At 47.6% G+C, this 15,799-nt stretch overlaps 1 protein-coding gene across 1 annotated transcript in view; it reads left to right on the plus strand.

Annotated features, from left to right (window-relative positions):
- The first annotated feature begins 14,300 nt into the window (after positions 1 to 14,300).
- LOC146832707 (adapter molecule crk-like) overlaps positions 14,301 to 15,799 on the plus strand; it is a 142,666-nt gene continuing 141,167 nt past the window's right edge. The window contains exon 1 of the mRNA XM_085604172.1: positions 14,301 to 14,429. Coding sequence (XP_085460298.1) covers positions 14,412 to 14,429 — 18 coding nt within the window. The 5' untranslated portion in view covers positions 14,301 to 14,411. The remainder of the gene's footprint in view (positions 14,430 to 15,799) is intronic.

The following is a 15,799-nucleotide window of genomic DNA, read 5'->3' on the forward strand; positions in this document are numbered from 1 at the left end:
TTTAAGAAAAGAATTCTGCATTTGTGCCTGATTATTCAGAGAAAAAATAAAAAACCCTTTGTGAAGACATATATGTCAGTGGTGTAACACAAAATAATGCCCACACCATGCAGAATGTGAAGAAGGGTCCCAGATCCCCCCATACCTCACAAATATTCATTGGTCGTGGGCTGAATGGGGGCCCCCTGAAGAGTTGGGGGGCCCCCATTCAGGCTGGGGGCCCTCGGCACTGCAGGGGCTGCAGGGGCCTGCGTTATGCCCCGATATATGTAGCGTCACGAGCCAGTGCAATAGATAAAAATAGTACACAACTTGCATCTATCTGGTCTCAAAAAGGGCTCAGCAATAATGAATTTTATGTGTGTGAGTCACGTACATCAGATAGCGAAGTGCACAAATAGTTTAGTAGGGCTAAACATTCAGGGGCTTAATTACAAGCCCCTTGCATTGCCGGTACATCACGTTTTCCCATATTAAAAATGACACACTGGCGGCGCAAGGTGCTTGTACATAAGCCGCTCAGAGAGCAAAATCAGGGTACTGAAGGACAAATCTTTAAATGCATAAAAACAAACCAAGAAATGAGCAATTAATGATCCCAAAATGACACATAGTATAAATTCTTCCTTGCTACTTGCCCCTATTATAAATTTGCTTTCAGATCAGCACTTTTCGGGAGAGCATACTTTTCTCTGACCCCATGTCTTTAATCATGCAGTCTCCTGCAGCTAATGAGGTAGCTATACATTATTGAACCACACTGTCTGCTGCAGATCCACACAAGTAAACACTTTCTGTCACCTAATTAACTTTTCGTGGCAGCTAAAACATCCAGCAATGTGAACAGAAATAGAAGGAGCACACATTTGCAGTCCCAGTGTGTCTGTCACAAACGCTGTCTAGACGCGATACCATCGCTTGCCATGTCTCCTTTAGTTTCCTCATACAGGTCTAAACTGACTTCCCTTGTCACCAATGTGAGATCCTAGAGTTTTCCTGCCTGCTCTTGGGCACCGCCCTTCTTCTCCCACAGGCCCAGACCTTGTGAGTGTTGAAATCCAATAATTTGTTACACGTTATTTAATATGGAGTTTTCTACAGCACCCTTTGGTTATTCTGGTGATCTCAAAACGCCAGTCAGTGATGGTTTATGCATGAGGTGCATGAATTTGAAGGTTAATTGTTTACATGCACTTAAATTGACTTTGCAATATTACCCACCAAAATCTCTTCAAGGTAGATAGTTGAGGAGTTAATAGTAAATCTATATATACATATACATGTTTACCATGACAACATGTTGGTAGCTATCCTGGCTGATGATGGGTGAAACCCCAAAACCGGTCCTAGAATGCTTGTTTATAGTCCAGGGACGATCTGGCCTGGCAGTTTGGGATGGACTGTTCCCCCGGGGAGCAGGGTCAAGACTGATTGGCATATTGCTGAGTCTAAACTGGAATGGCGTGGCTTGAAAAAAAGCAATGGATTTAACCCAGATCTGTGTTTGGGGGTGAATGTTTGATTGATTCAGCATTATGTCCATTATCCGTTCTTTTTGACATGTTGGTAGTAGATATTGTGAAGCAAGGGAGCAGCCCAAAAAATGCAATACCACCATACTTTTAACTATATGGGAGCAAGGATCTAGCAAGCCTAGAACTCTTTGAGGATCGTCTCCCCTGAGATAATTCTAAAAGCAGGGAAATGCATATATCAGCTGATCTTATTCAGAGATGTTGAAAGCATCACTACTTCTAAAGTACATTTTGAAAAATGGGACAACATTTTGCATTTTACTGAACAATTTTCAAATAAATTGTCTGAAACAGATACAGGTTTTACAGGCAGTTGTGAATGGGTACAGTTGTAAGGGATGCTCATATGCAAGACAAGGCTTATCCACACAGGGATATTGTAGATTATTGCAACGGAATAGTCCTCTTCATGCTTATAAACTTGTACCCTTGAGTGACCAACTGTACTGTTGTCTAAATCCCTAATGCTAATTTTTGTTGTCATGCGTGCATGCCATGACATAGGCCTGTCTCACGGATTAAAGTCTTGTTGGACCAGAAGGGACACCCACAGCGCTACCCTCATAAGTGGTGGAAGGCCTTCACCAGGAGATAAGCACGGTGGCGGCAGCATACTGTGTAGTAATCAGTAGGAGTGAGCAGGTTCTTTTTAAACTGTGTCACAGAAGTGAGGCCTACAGGCTTGCTCACTTTTTAAAGTTGCACTGCTATGTGCTTAACTCACCACTTGGCCTACATCGGTTGGATGTAAAGTGCTGTGCAGCAGAGAAGTGGTGACTCTGCGCTGAATGCATAAGTGCCGGGGAAGGATACAATACAGAGATAGGACAATGCTGTGCAGTGCATGGTGAGCGCATGAACTGGGTGTAAATGTACTTGTGAGGAGAACGGTCCATGAAAGATGTCCTGTTGTGCTGCATGCACATGGTGAATGTGTGTACTGGGTGTATGTGTGCCGGCAAGCAGCACAATAGAGAACGTCTACAGTGCTATTCAGTGGACACAAAGGTAATGTGTGTGCTGAGTGTATATGTGCCTGTGGTGGCACAATACATGGTGGTAACAGTGCTGGACAGTGTGTATGCTGTGTACGTGCCCAGAGAGCAAGTGTGTCTTTTAAGGTACATTGCACGGAGAACCCTGGGTTCCATTGTGGAGACCCACGCCTGCATGGTGAAGACATGAAGAGGTTGAGGAATCCCTCTAGACAGATTTGTGTATTGCTGTATTCCTGTGAGCTGGGTAGGACACACTGGGGAGGAGAGAGCAAGATTTCCCTGTACATTTCAAAGGTGCTCTTTGGTTCAGTGAGAGATCACAAGGAAGGGGCCTGGACACATCTCAGGAAGGAAATGCAGCTAATATGGGAATCATAAAGAGTTGGACTGGAAGCCTGAGATTAAACTTTATAATTAGGCTTTCCTGTTTTCAGTTTCTATTTTTGGGAAATTCTGGTGGTGTTTTTCAGTGTTTTCCAGTGATTTCAATACCTCAAAAAACAGTGCTTTTCAGTGGTTACCACTTTTCGCGCCATAAAAAACAGTGTTTTACCGGTTTTTATGGAACGCTTTGCTTTTATTATTGCTTTTGCCATTTTTCTTCAGAAAATGTATACTGCTCTACATTTCAGAAGCTTAATACATTTATGAAAAACTTTCCATTGTCCTTTGATTCTGCAGCTCAGATTTAACAAGCATTTGCAATGCAATAAGTCTCGCATTTATGCGAGTTTAAGCTATTCGCATTGTAAATGACAAAGCCTTTTATTTATGTTTTAAAAACGAAAACAAAAATACAAGGCATTGTTATTTTCAATGTCAATAGCTCAAACTTGTGTAAATGTGACACCTATTGCATTACAAATGCAGTTTGAGAATAGGCCTCTCTGTGTTGAGTGCAGATAGTTTTCAACTAAGTCCCTGCCAAATAGGCAGTCGAAGCAAATTGGCTGGGAGAGCAGGAATTTGTGCAAACCTTTTGGTACCAGAAGTCAATCTAGCTACAGAGTTTTGAATCCTTTACAGCGGAGCTATTTTGAGAATGAAACCCCAAAATATGCACCACAAAATTAACTACTGCTTGTGGGTGTCTGCATCAATTATGGTGTTCTGTAGAACTGTGTCGTCAGAGACCACACCGTCAATAGTAGTGTGCAGTGGAACACAACCACTGATGCAGATGCTAGTGCGCGATTGGCTCCATGCTCTCGGCCTACTGCAACCCACTTCCCAACAGTCACTCTTCTGTACCAGAATTGAGAACAGGTTGCCCTACCCAGGGGAACTATCAGAGATAGGAAGGGGCGAAGAGTGCCAAGTATGCAACCCTTTGCATGCCTTGACGCACTGGCTGAACACTCTGCCCACGAAGTTCTGTTCAGTGGAAAAGCCATGACTTTTATTCAGTGGCAGCTACTGCGGAACAGGAGTGGCGGGGGCGGTATAAAAAATAACAATAAAGATCTCTTACCTGTTCACGCTGCACGCTTTTCATCGTCCCCTGCTCTTCCTCACTCCTGGAAGCACCCAGGGGTTCATCAGTGCAAATACTGGATTTTCTGAAAATCGACATTACAAATCGCACTGCGGGCTTGCCTGGAAGCAGTTCTGAGCTGCTTGGCGTCAATGCACTATCTAAGAAACTTGACCAGAATCGAGTTTGAGCGCTTTACATAGCACCAGTTGCATTACATGAGGACACATTCATTTTTGTTAGGCCGGCCAACCGAATCGGTGGTGTCCATCCCACACCGAATGATTAATTTAGCAGCCTGCTGTCCATCCAAAATCAACTGGGTCAGATCGTTCCGATTAGCTTCTGGGAGCAATGGCAACAGCTGTGCCAACAGATCCCATAGGGCAGGAGAAAAACGTCCGAGGACACAAGATGCATTGATGGAACGCAAAGCAGCACTAGTGGATGAGAAAATATGCTTACCACAAGAGTACTATTTCCGGGAATGTCTGTCAAGAGGAGTATGAGGCAGACAATCCAAATCATGAGAAGCTGTAGCGAACTGCACCAGGAAACTGTGGTCTGTCAGGTTGCGGAGGAGACAATCCAGGTTGGTGGGGGCAGGACGGTGATTGTAGGCAATAGAATAGTCCACAGGGGCACCACTATCTGGCTTAGACCAAGTCCCTAACAAAATATTATGCAGCGCCTCACAAAAGGGCAACAACTCAAAACCTGTTTGGCCCGTGTGAAGAACTCAAAGGAGGGGTTGCATTGACTTTGCCACCGAAGCAAGGGACAAATCTAAAACTACAGCCGGCGGAGCTTGCCGGAGCCGAGAATGGTGCCTAAGGGACGAGCTCCGCACTACTGACAAATCGTGCAGGAATCCTACATTACCTAAACGAATATCACTTTACCACATGGTGCCCTGAGTTGCAGAGACTATCTGCTGCGATAGCGCTGCTCCCGAAGCCTGACGGAGCGGCGTGAGTGGAGAGGCAGACACGGTGGGGCAGCGCGCTGATTGGGCCGCACAGCCTCGGACTCAAGTCTACAAGACGCCCGCCGGAAGTGACACCCGGCTGGGCTGCTGAACCTGCGTGAGCCGGCCAGAGCCCTGAAGAAGCCTGTCGCACCCTCGGAGACGGCGGCCACCTGCAGACAGCACTGCATTGCTGTCTGCGACTTATTGTCCTGACGTGAGGAGCAGCAGTGCAACGAGCACGCCCAGATCGGAGCTGAGGGTAACGTGTGCCCCAGGACCGCGGCTCTCCCGCAGCGGCAATTCGGAGATGTTGGTGAATGTGCAGTGGTGCGGCTACCGCGGCGTTCACCCTGAGATCTTGTGGAGACCGTCAGACGGCCTGTTCGGAAGGGCGCGGTGGCTGGGGGTCTTGATGAGGCGCGAAGAGTGAAGTGGTTTCCACTGCCATAGCCGTCTCGCCCAGCACTGCTGTCTCTCCATTGATAGCCGCTTGGCAGGACCTGCATTGCCATGAGCTTGTCCCGTAGCCTGGAGCTCCATCAAGTGGCCAAAACACGCAACAACAACGAAAATCAGTGACACTCGGTTTAAACCGAGTCAGCTGATTTTCGTCCGGTAGGGTACTCTCGGGCATAATCGGTTTAAACCGAATTCCGGACAGCCTATTTATGATGCACATATCACTGTGCATGACATCCGGGTGTGAACTCTTGTCACTCCCATGGCCTGGGTTGTGGGACTAACAGCTCAGCGTCTCTCCTCTTGTGACAGATGGCTTTTCAAGATGAAGATGGAGTGGAGAAGTTTGTACTTCAAAAGAAGGAGAACTCCAACATGAAACTTCAAATACCCAAACGCTAAATCACACTTGGTGCCTGGAAGTGGACAATAAGAAGGGGAGTTTGCGACCCCAACAATTGTCTCCTGCCAAGCAGCCAGACGGACTGTATATGAGAATGGGAAGCTCAGCAAGACCGGTGCCTGTGACCATGACTGGGGGCCAAAGCCTGGTAGTCTTTCTGCTGGGTATGGGGAAATCACCCAGGGAAAGCAAGATCACCTGATGTAGAGCCCCGAGCACCAGTGCCTGCCTGCCTGCTTGTCAAGACCAGTTGCCCTGTGAGGAAGAGGAGAGTGTTGGAGCAAGCAAGGTCCAGTGGGGAGCCCTGTTGATTACAGTCCTGGGAAGAGTGGGGAGCCCTGTTGAGTACACTCCCATGACGAGGTGTGAGGAAGTGGCTGCTGCACCAATCGGGTCATTGCATGTGTGCAGAACTGAGTAAGTGAGTCCAGCTTCAAAATCCTCCCTTCAGAAGCATGAAAAATTACCTTGCAGGTAGACTGCAGGAAACACCCTGATCATTTTTGAAGAGTGACCACGAGGGAGAGAGGAGAGAGGGCCTGCTTCAGCCGAGGTGAGTCTGCTGTGTCCACGTGCAGCCGACTCACCTGACCGGGACTGGAGCTGCTATGAGCACCTGCAGATGGGGCGCACTCCAATGCTCTGACCGGTTCACTCCAGTATGATTTGTTTTGGGTCTACCGGCCCCAGAGGGACTCAGTGCTGAAAGTGCTGCAGCCCTAAGACACTTTTGAATCAACTTTAAGAGTCACAGTGGACTCTTGAGAAATGGACTTCTAGTTTGGCATTCCCTGCAATTCAAGCCCCATGGCCCTCAGAAAGAGGTTCTGACAAGGATGTATTAGATTCTTTCCATCTTTCTCTTATCTTTCTTTTGGATTTCAATCTATGTCTTAACTTCTCATTATCTTTCCTTCTTTTCTTCTTGTTCACTTTTTCCATTTTTATTTTCTATCTTTTACACCTTCTATTCATCTTTCACTTTATATATTTTCTGCCGCTCGTAGGCTTGTCGCTGCTTGCACGTTACTTGGGCTGTTTTTGCTGGACTTCGTGGGTCATTGTGGGCTCCGCCTGAGGACGCTATGCTGTTTGGGGGCTGCTAACATCTTGGATTATTCCTAACCGGGACTGCGAGGAACAGGCTGCTTGGCGGTGTTCGCAGCTGTCTCCTCTTCCCGGCCCCTCGCTCTGCAGGCTCTTAACGCATCGCGGCCCCCGCTTCGCGGGTGCCGCTCGTAGGCTTGTCGCTGCTTGCACGTTACTTGGGCTGTTGTTGCTGGACTTCGTGGGTCATTGTGGGCTCCGCCTGAGGACGCTATGCTGTTTGGGGGCTGCTAACATCTTGGATTATTCCTAACCGGGACTGCGAGGACCAGGCTGCTTGGCGGTGTTCGCAGCTGTCTCCTCTTCCCGGCCCCTCCCTCTGCAGGCTCTTAACGCCTCGCGGCCCCCGCTTCGCGGATGCCGCTCGTAGGCTTGTCGCTGCTTGCACGTTACTTGGGCTGTTGTTGCTGGACTTCGTGGGTCATTGTGGGCTCCGCCTGAGGACACTATGCTGTTTGGGGGCTGCTAACATCTTGGATTATTCCTAACCGGGACTGCGAGGACCAGGCTGCTTGGCGGTGTTCGCAGCTGTCTCCTCTTCCCGGCCCCTCCCTTTCCGACCCCCTGTCTTCATTGCGCAGCTCTGCTTCCGCGCGCAAGCGGGACGCGCGCGGGTCGTAGCCCGGGGCGAAGACCGGGCAAAGAGCGGGCCGTTTGAGGCCGTTAGAGGACGGGAGAGACTGGGCCTGGGCCAGTCCCCTTGGCCCATTCCGGGATTGCATCTGAAATTAAAGGGTATTTATCGTTGACTTACTTCAGAGATGACGACCAGGGAAACAAGGAGCAAAAGCGTATCGGCTGCTGTTGCTACAACAAAGGGAACATTGGATAACTACTTTGTGAAAGCTGGCTCCCTATTAATAGAGGACATCACACTTCTCGAGAGGCGAATATCCCAGGAACTAGACCGGGCGGAGGAGATCGTCTATGGGTCCCTTAGCTCAGGGAAAGTCTCCTGAGGTAAGCCCAGAACTCATTTTGTTGGATATGGGGGTAGACGGCACAAATGACCCCTCCGGGACTTTGGATATTTCAAATTGCACCTCCCAGTTAAGCATGAAGGATCTTAGTGATTCTGTAGATCTTAGTATGTTAACTCTCCCGCCAGCTCAACCCCACCCTATACTCACTACCACCCTCGATTCTGACCCTGAAAAGGTTAATTCCGCAGGCCCTAATGCGAACAAGCGGAAGGGGATTAGAGAAGGTGCAATCCCGAAAAAGAGAGGAGGGACCAAGAACAAGGGTGGTCGGAAGCTGAATATCTCTCCCCTGCACCCGATATTAAATAGTCCATGTTTAAACACTAGGGGAAGAACGCAAACTGCTAGAGCTGAGGCCTCGCCTTCAAATTTACCGGGGGAGAAAAGCATTCATGCCAATCAGAATTTTCCCGAGCCTACTGAGGAGGATGTCACCCTTGCTGATATAGGCGTACTTATAAGAAACCTTTTAAGCCCCCTGGAAGAAAGGCTAATTAAAATTGAGGCCAGGTTAGTGGCCATAGAAAAGTCGACAGTGCAATTAGCTGATAGTTTTAAAGGAACTAGCAGTGGTGGGGCCAAGGTTTCCGCCAGAGAGACAAAAAAGGGACCTTCCCAGGCTATCAACCAGGCCAAAAGTGTTACTTACACAGCGCAGCAGGCAAAACCTACTCCGCCTACAAGCATTAATATACTTCCCGAGGCAACTGTCCCTAAAAACCCTGCAGAACAGTATAACCACCCATCCTCTTCTCCAACTAGTGCTAAACAAACCAGGGATAATAACCCCGTCCCCATCAAACCACTGAATGCTGGAGAACCAACGATTGAGGATGCTAATAAGAGGAAGAAGCCTAGACCAGTACACCTTCCTCCAGAGGCAGCTCCATATACTGTAGTCCTAGCAGGGATACCAGAATTTAACATTTCCTCCAAAGAATCCACCGCTTCACTTAAGAACAAGGTGATAAATTGGCTATCTACACATAGACCACTCCCGGAAGGCATATCGAGCATAGTCCTCATGGTTCGAAGGGTGCCTTGGCTGGGTAGCTCAATTAAATCCATAAATGGTGATTGTGTTATAGTTAGTTTTAGAGATCACAGGACAGTCCAGCACATATGCGGATGGATATCAGAGGATGAGGGGACCACTATTCAATCTTTACCTCTTTCCTTTTTTTACCCCCCTCGGGTTTATGACAGAGAGGACGAGACTTGGGGGCCTTGGACACAAACACCGGCTGGTTGGGAAGACAGAAAAAGAAGGGGAGATTTTTATCATCCCAGAAGCCAATATCAAGGATGCCCTGAAATCAATGCTCAGTGCACCAACACAGAGAGACGGGGTGGGGGGCTGGCAAGTGGATGGAGAGAATTCCCCAATTCTAGAAGACATCAGTAAATCCACTACACCACGAATACAGATGACGAGGGATGGGAAATTTGCCATAGGAGGGGAGGCAACTGGGGCTCTAATGAGCAAGATTATTACCCCCGGAGATTTCCCCAGCCATTTTATCTCCCAATGCAGAACAGGTATAGCCAACTAGACATGGTAGACTGACTATCCACACGTAGAAGCAGGCAGTGCAATTCTGTATCATGGGAGGGGGTGGTGGGAAATAGTCTAGAGATAGAGCTGGCCGATGCCCAAGTACATCATGGCAATTTGGGTAATATTGGTGAGTCACGAAACAATGTGGGGGAAGAAACAAGCCACCCCCTAGCATATACAGAGACCTTGGCCAGTGATAAAGGGAATGATTCCATCCATACCACTATTGCGAACAACAGGCCTCTGCCACTAAAAATACTGTCATGGAATGTGGCAGGCCTGGGAAATAAGTTCAAATGTCAGGAATGGATCGAATATATTAACTCTAAAGACTTATGCATGTTCCAGGAAACTTGGGAGAGGGAGGAATACTCAAGGCAGGGTTTCGCAGTTTTCTCCATTCCCGCGAAATGGGGGGGCAGGGGGCGCCCATCGGGAGGCCTTGAAACTTGGGTCGCAGTCCATTTGGGATGTCAGGCCACGCGTCTCCCAGTGGCATCAGAGGACATACTTGTGGTTATACTGGAATGGTCCAACTGCTGCAGACTAGCAGTGGTAAATGTATATTCAAGGCCGGTCACTATCTCGCAGGAGTCCTCTACCATTGAAGAACTGTCGGATGTTTTGGGTGAACTCCCCAAGGGGACCCCTTTTGTAGTGGGTGGGGACTTGAACTCACACTTCGAGCCCCTAGCTGGTCTCTTGGATGGGGCTTCCCTAGAGGAAGATGCAAGATGGCGAGGACCACCGACAGTATCTATTCCCCCCAAAGCTTGGACCCCACTAGCACTCCAGATCACTGCCCTAACTCTGAAACATGGGGTGAGGGCCTGTAATGGGCGTGCTAAATCTGATATCCCGAGCAAACCCACGTTCAACCGGAAGGGAAGGGAGTCAAGACTAGATTACATCTTAGTACAATTATCCTCGTGGTCGCATGTCATTGACTTCAGGGTAACAGACAGAGAAGACAGCGACCACAATGCCTTGGAATTGGACTTTCTCCTTCCTGGCCGGGATCATGGGGAAGTAGAATTGCCTAAGATAAACCTGGACCTAGCCCTAGAAAGTAATAGGAGGAGAATTAAGTGGGAGAAATTAGCTGCAAGCACAGTTAAGCTCCCTCGGTTTTATAATAATTTTATCCCCATATTGGAAAAAATGGGCACCCTAAATGATGAACCCAGCTCAGGGGAGAAAAATAAACAAATCTGGTTGATGCATGAAGAAGTCGTTAAGACTCTGACTGCAGATTTATTTAATAATGGACCAAGGAGGGCGGGTGGTAAGACCCAGCGCACATGGTATAATGCAGCGTGCCGTAGGGCAAGGAGGGATCTTTTGTCGAGTATTAAGAATCGCAAAAGTAGGCCTGAGATTCAAGCTAGGAGACGTGAATATAAGAAGTTGGTCTTTAATGCCAAGAGTGAGTGGGACCAGAACAAATGGGAAGAACTTACTAGTTTCCTAGCCTCCATGGACTCACGGAGGTTTTGGAGAATTGTTAATACAGGTTCTGAGGAACTCGTCTCGGCAATAGAACCGAATATCTCTCCTAAGTCATGGCAGGAGCACTTCCAGTCTCTTTATACAGTGGAAGCAGGGCATGGAGACTGTAAAACCCCACTCGTATATAATTATCTGGAAGGGGACCCATTCACCGAAAAGGAGGTCCGGGTTGCCATATTAGGCCTGTCAACTGGCAAGGCACCCGGTCTGGATGGTCTCCCTGGTGACCTTTTTAAACAGGAGCCAGACATATGGGCCCCTTATCTCCTGGTATTGTTCAATGCGGTTCTAAAGGGGATGGAGGTACCCTGTACTTGGCTGGGCGCAGAGGTGGTTCCGATTTTCAAGAAAGGCTCGCCTCTGCTCCCATCCAACTACAGGCTCATCAGCCTGATAGATGTGTCGCAAAAACGTTTTGGGAGGCTCATTTTAGATCGTCTCCAGAATTGGATAGAGGAAACCGCCACCCTGAGCCCATATCAGGCCGGGTTCAGAAAGGGGGTATCCACCATGGTCCAAATTTTTCGCCTTAATCTTATTTATTGGAGGACAGCACTCGTCGAGGGGGGCAGCTTGTTCACGGTGTTCGTGGACTTGCGTGCCGCCTTCGACTTGGTGCCTAGATCCAAACTCTGGAATGTCCTTGAGGATCTGGGAGTCCCGCCAGACATCCTGGCCATCCTGATTAAACTACACCAGGACAATTATGCGCGGGTCAGGTGCGGCAGGATGGGGGGCTTAACAGAAAGATTCCCCGTTGACAGGGGGGTGAGGCAGGGATGCGTACTCGCACCCACCCTGTTCTGTCTCCTTGTCAACGGGGTAATCGCCCACCTGTCCAGGATAGAAGACATCGACGCCCCCAGATTGAATGGCAGCAGGTTGCCCGCCATAATGTTTGCGGATGACACCCTGCTGCTGTCTAAATCCCCTATGGGAATCCAACGGATAGTGGATGGGTTCTTGCAATTTTGTACTGAGAGGGGCCTTGAAATTAACGCCTCCAAGACAAAATATATGATTTTGAACCCTACCCCCTCAACACGTCCTAACCCCTTGTTGGGTACAGTGCGATTGGAGAGGGTTTCCACTTTCGAATATTTGGGGGTGACTCTGAATGAGAAAATGACATGGGGGACACATATGATTAAGGCAAACATGAAGCTATCACAGAAAGTGGGTGGTATTACCAGAATGGTGGGCAAATCTATATACCGCCCACTGGGCCCCATGATACAGATCTATAAATCCCAAGCTCGGGGCTCAGTTACATACAGCGGCGAATTATGGGGCCATACTCCTGCTAAAAACCTAACAAGCACAGAGAACAAATTTCTCAGGCAGTTGGTGGCTCTCCCTCCTAGCACACCATTGTTTCCTTTGAGATTGGACCTAGGACTTAGGCCCATCGCCGAGGAACTTGGCCTAAAACCATTAACTTTTTGTCAACGATTATGGAGTAGCCAGGATCTAAGCGAGCTACAGGAGTTCCTGGCCTTACCGAACATTCGTATTATCCCATGGCTAATATACATAAAAAGATCTTGTGAAAGTTTAGGTCTAACGGAATTATAGACCGACCCTGCAAACTCAAGCACGAGGATCCCTCGAAAGGCACTTTCAAAACTTTACTACCAGTCAAAGCTGAACACCGCTTTAGACAACACACGGGTGGGCTCACTGACTAATTTATTTATACAATTAAAAGATTCCTACCTAATGGAAAGTGTTTTGGATGGCATGGCACCTGTGATGGCAAGAAAGCTCTACCTACAGTGGAGATATGGCTCTCTACCCTTGAGGGCCTTTACCAGCTCTTGGTCCCAGCCTCCAACAAGTGAGCAATGCCCAGCCTGTACACATCCTCAGGAAAGCGATTTACATGTGGTCCTTTTTTGCAAAGCCTATCGAAGAGCGAGGAAGTATTGGCTTCTACCCATTCTTAAAAATATTGGTTTTAGGAAATTCTTGCCTGCGTTTAGAATACTAAAATCTGATTTGTCACCTCCGATTGTCTTTGCAGTGGCAAAGTTTTTAATGGCCATGTGGCATGTTCGAACTAGTCTTTTAAAAGAGGGGGGGGGGGTTGTATAATGTCAAATGATTTTAGAACACCCTTTCTCATGTTTTTAAACGTCTGTTTTATGAAATTTTTGAAAGTCATTGTTCAAATGTAAATATCTAGAATATCGGAAACTCCTAAATTTTAATAATTGTTAAGTATTTATATCTTTGATGATCTAAATGATCGAAAATAAAGATTATTTGATTGATATATTTTCTTCCATGTTTCTATATATCTTTCCTTCATTTCTGTCCTTGTTTTCATCTTTTGTTCTGTCTTTCTTTCCATCTTACCCTCGTCTATCTTTTTCTTCTTCATCTTACTTCCTTTCCATATTTCTTTTTATTTAATTTTCCTTCTTCCTTTCCTTCTTTCCTATCTCCTTTAGTTCATCTTTCCCTTTTTCTCCCCATTACCATCCTTCTTCACTTTTGTGCTTTCTTCCTTTCCGCTCATCCCTTATGTGTTCTTCTGTCTATATTTCCCACTTCATTTCTGGCCTTTTTTCTTCATTTCATCTTTCTTTCATTTTTCATTCACAATTCTTATGTCTTCCTTCCCTCTATCATTATTTCAGCTGTTTCTAATTTCTTTGCTTCCTTCCTTGGTCCATCCTTCTTTCTGTATATATCCATCCATCCATCCACCCTTCTCTCTATTGAGCCGTCCAAACTTCCTACCATCTATCCATCCATCCGGCAAACCATCCTTCTCTCCCTGGATCTTTCTCTTTATTCACGTGTTTTTCTCTTCAGTGGTCCATCCATGGGCTTCCACAGCCATCCATATGCATGTTTCTCGCCATCCATCCCTCCTTCCACTCTTCTCTACATTCACCTCGTTTCTGGATTTCTTCTTTCTACCCACCTATTAGGCTGCCACCCGTGTTCCTGGTCTTGCCTGCCTGTTCTTCTTGTACCTGTCCAACCGCAGTGACTGCGAGGGCTGACTCATGGAAAACGAAGCAGTGTCAGCTGTTCCAGGGCTTAATTGCAGCCATTGGTTTCTGGTGCTGGCCTCAGCAAATTAATTGTCAACAATGGCACTTATGCCAGTCTGCCACATGGTGGCGCTGTTTGTCTGATTTAGAGTTGCGCACAACAGTTGTTTACTATTCCGATATACATTAAAAAATACTAATACAGCTGGCCAGGTCAATCTTCTAGCTTTGGGGGTGCCAGTCTAGATTGTCACACTTGAAGGAGTGTGATGGTTATTAGTTCTTATTATGAAGTGCATTGGCCGTCCACCTCTTTGCCGGTCCAGCCACAACCCCTGCTGCTTTCAGTCAATATTTCTGCAGGCTGCCCCTGAGTGCCCCAGCCCCTCCTTCCCAGCTCTAGTCCCTGCATGCTCAACCAGCCGCAGGTAAGTAGAGAGAATGGAAGGTGGCTTTGTTTTCCTGCATGGTTGCCTCTTCATAATGCTTTCAGGAACCCATGCGAGGTGAAATGATCCGTGGTTGCTTTCTGTTTTAGGTGCAATGTACAACTTCAGTATGAAGTATTTACTGAGTTTTGGTAGACCACTGGCTTTTCGTTTTTTAGTGCATAATGAAAGTAAACTTTGGGAGGACAGCGCGCACGGCTGGTGCCTCGCCTGAACCACAGTCCCAGGCTGTGTGCAATTGATCAGTCGTTCCCCTGATACAACTCGTTCCAATACCTTCCTTAACGAACTAACTTCTCCCTGTGGTGTCTCACTTTATTCTGAGCTGTCTCAAGTTGCTGCCACCGCCCTTCGTTTCATCGTTCAGTCAGGTTTGAAGTGTTTTGAGGTTGTGTTTTTTCCATGAGGGGCCTCTGGCTCTTGAGTGGGCTCGTCCCTTCTCACGGTTGTTCTGACTGCTCTGCCTTTTGCCTGTCGTGCTTGTGTTGATAACCTTTCGAGTGTGGCCAGCGAGATACAGAAGAATGTGAAATGTGTTTCTACTGGCCCGCACACTTACCTGGTACAGTTTAACAGTTGTCACCCTTGTCCTCGGCATGGCCAGAGGAGTCATTTGCCTGTTGCCTGAGCTCCACTGAACTTTCTGTTGCCTGAGCTGTTCATTTTTGTATCACCTCACCTGCTTAGCTGCCCCCTCTTCAGCTGCCACCCCTGTTTCGGGTTTTGCCATCTCTATTTTGGCATCGTTGTGACACCATCCCTTTTGCTGGAGGTGTTCCCTACTGCTTGTTGGCTGAACTCACTTTATTTGACTCACCTGATCCGTCATTGTGCCTCTTGTGCTGTTTCTCCTCTGAGCTGTCCCTCGCACTCTATTGTCTGAGTGGTCCTCTCCTCTGTCTAGGCGCTTTGTGTTTGTCTGAGTTCCCCAAAACTATATGAGGTCCCCTAGGTCCCTCAGGACACCTCTCAAAGCATTGACTAGGCATTGCATTAGGCTCAGGTGGTCTTCGGGGCTCATGAGCTCCATGGGTAGATTTGGCGTGGCCTGTCCGGGTGCAGGCTGAGAGGCATGCCTGTGTGTGTGAAGCATGGGTGCGCAGTGTGCCTGATGGAGTGCGGCAGGGGGATGTATGACGTAACAACGCGAGTCTTTACAACGCGTGCAGTTACATCGCAGTTTTTACAAGGAACGCGATGTAACCACGCAATGCCATTACAATGCAAGTCTTTACATCGACTTGCGCTAGCGTGCTAACATTAGAAAAGCGTAATTTACTATTCCAACTCCAGTCCACTTAACAGTAGGGAAGGTGTTGGGATAGTAAACTACACTATTTGTAATGTTA

Source organism: Triturus cristatus, chromosome 5_1, assembly GCF_964204655.1.
Source record: "Triturus cristatus chromosome 5_1, aTriCri1.1, whole genome shotgun sequence".
Classification (NCBI taxonomy): Eukaryota; Metazoa; Chordata; class Amphibia; order Caudata; family Salamandridae; genus Triturus; species Triturus cristatus.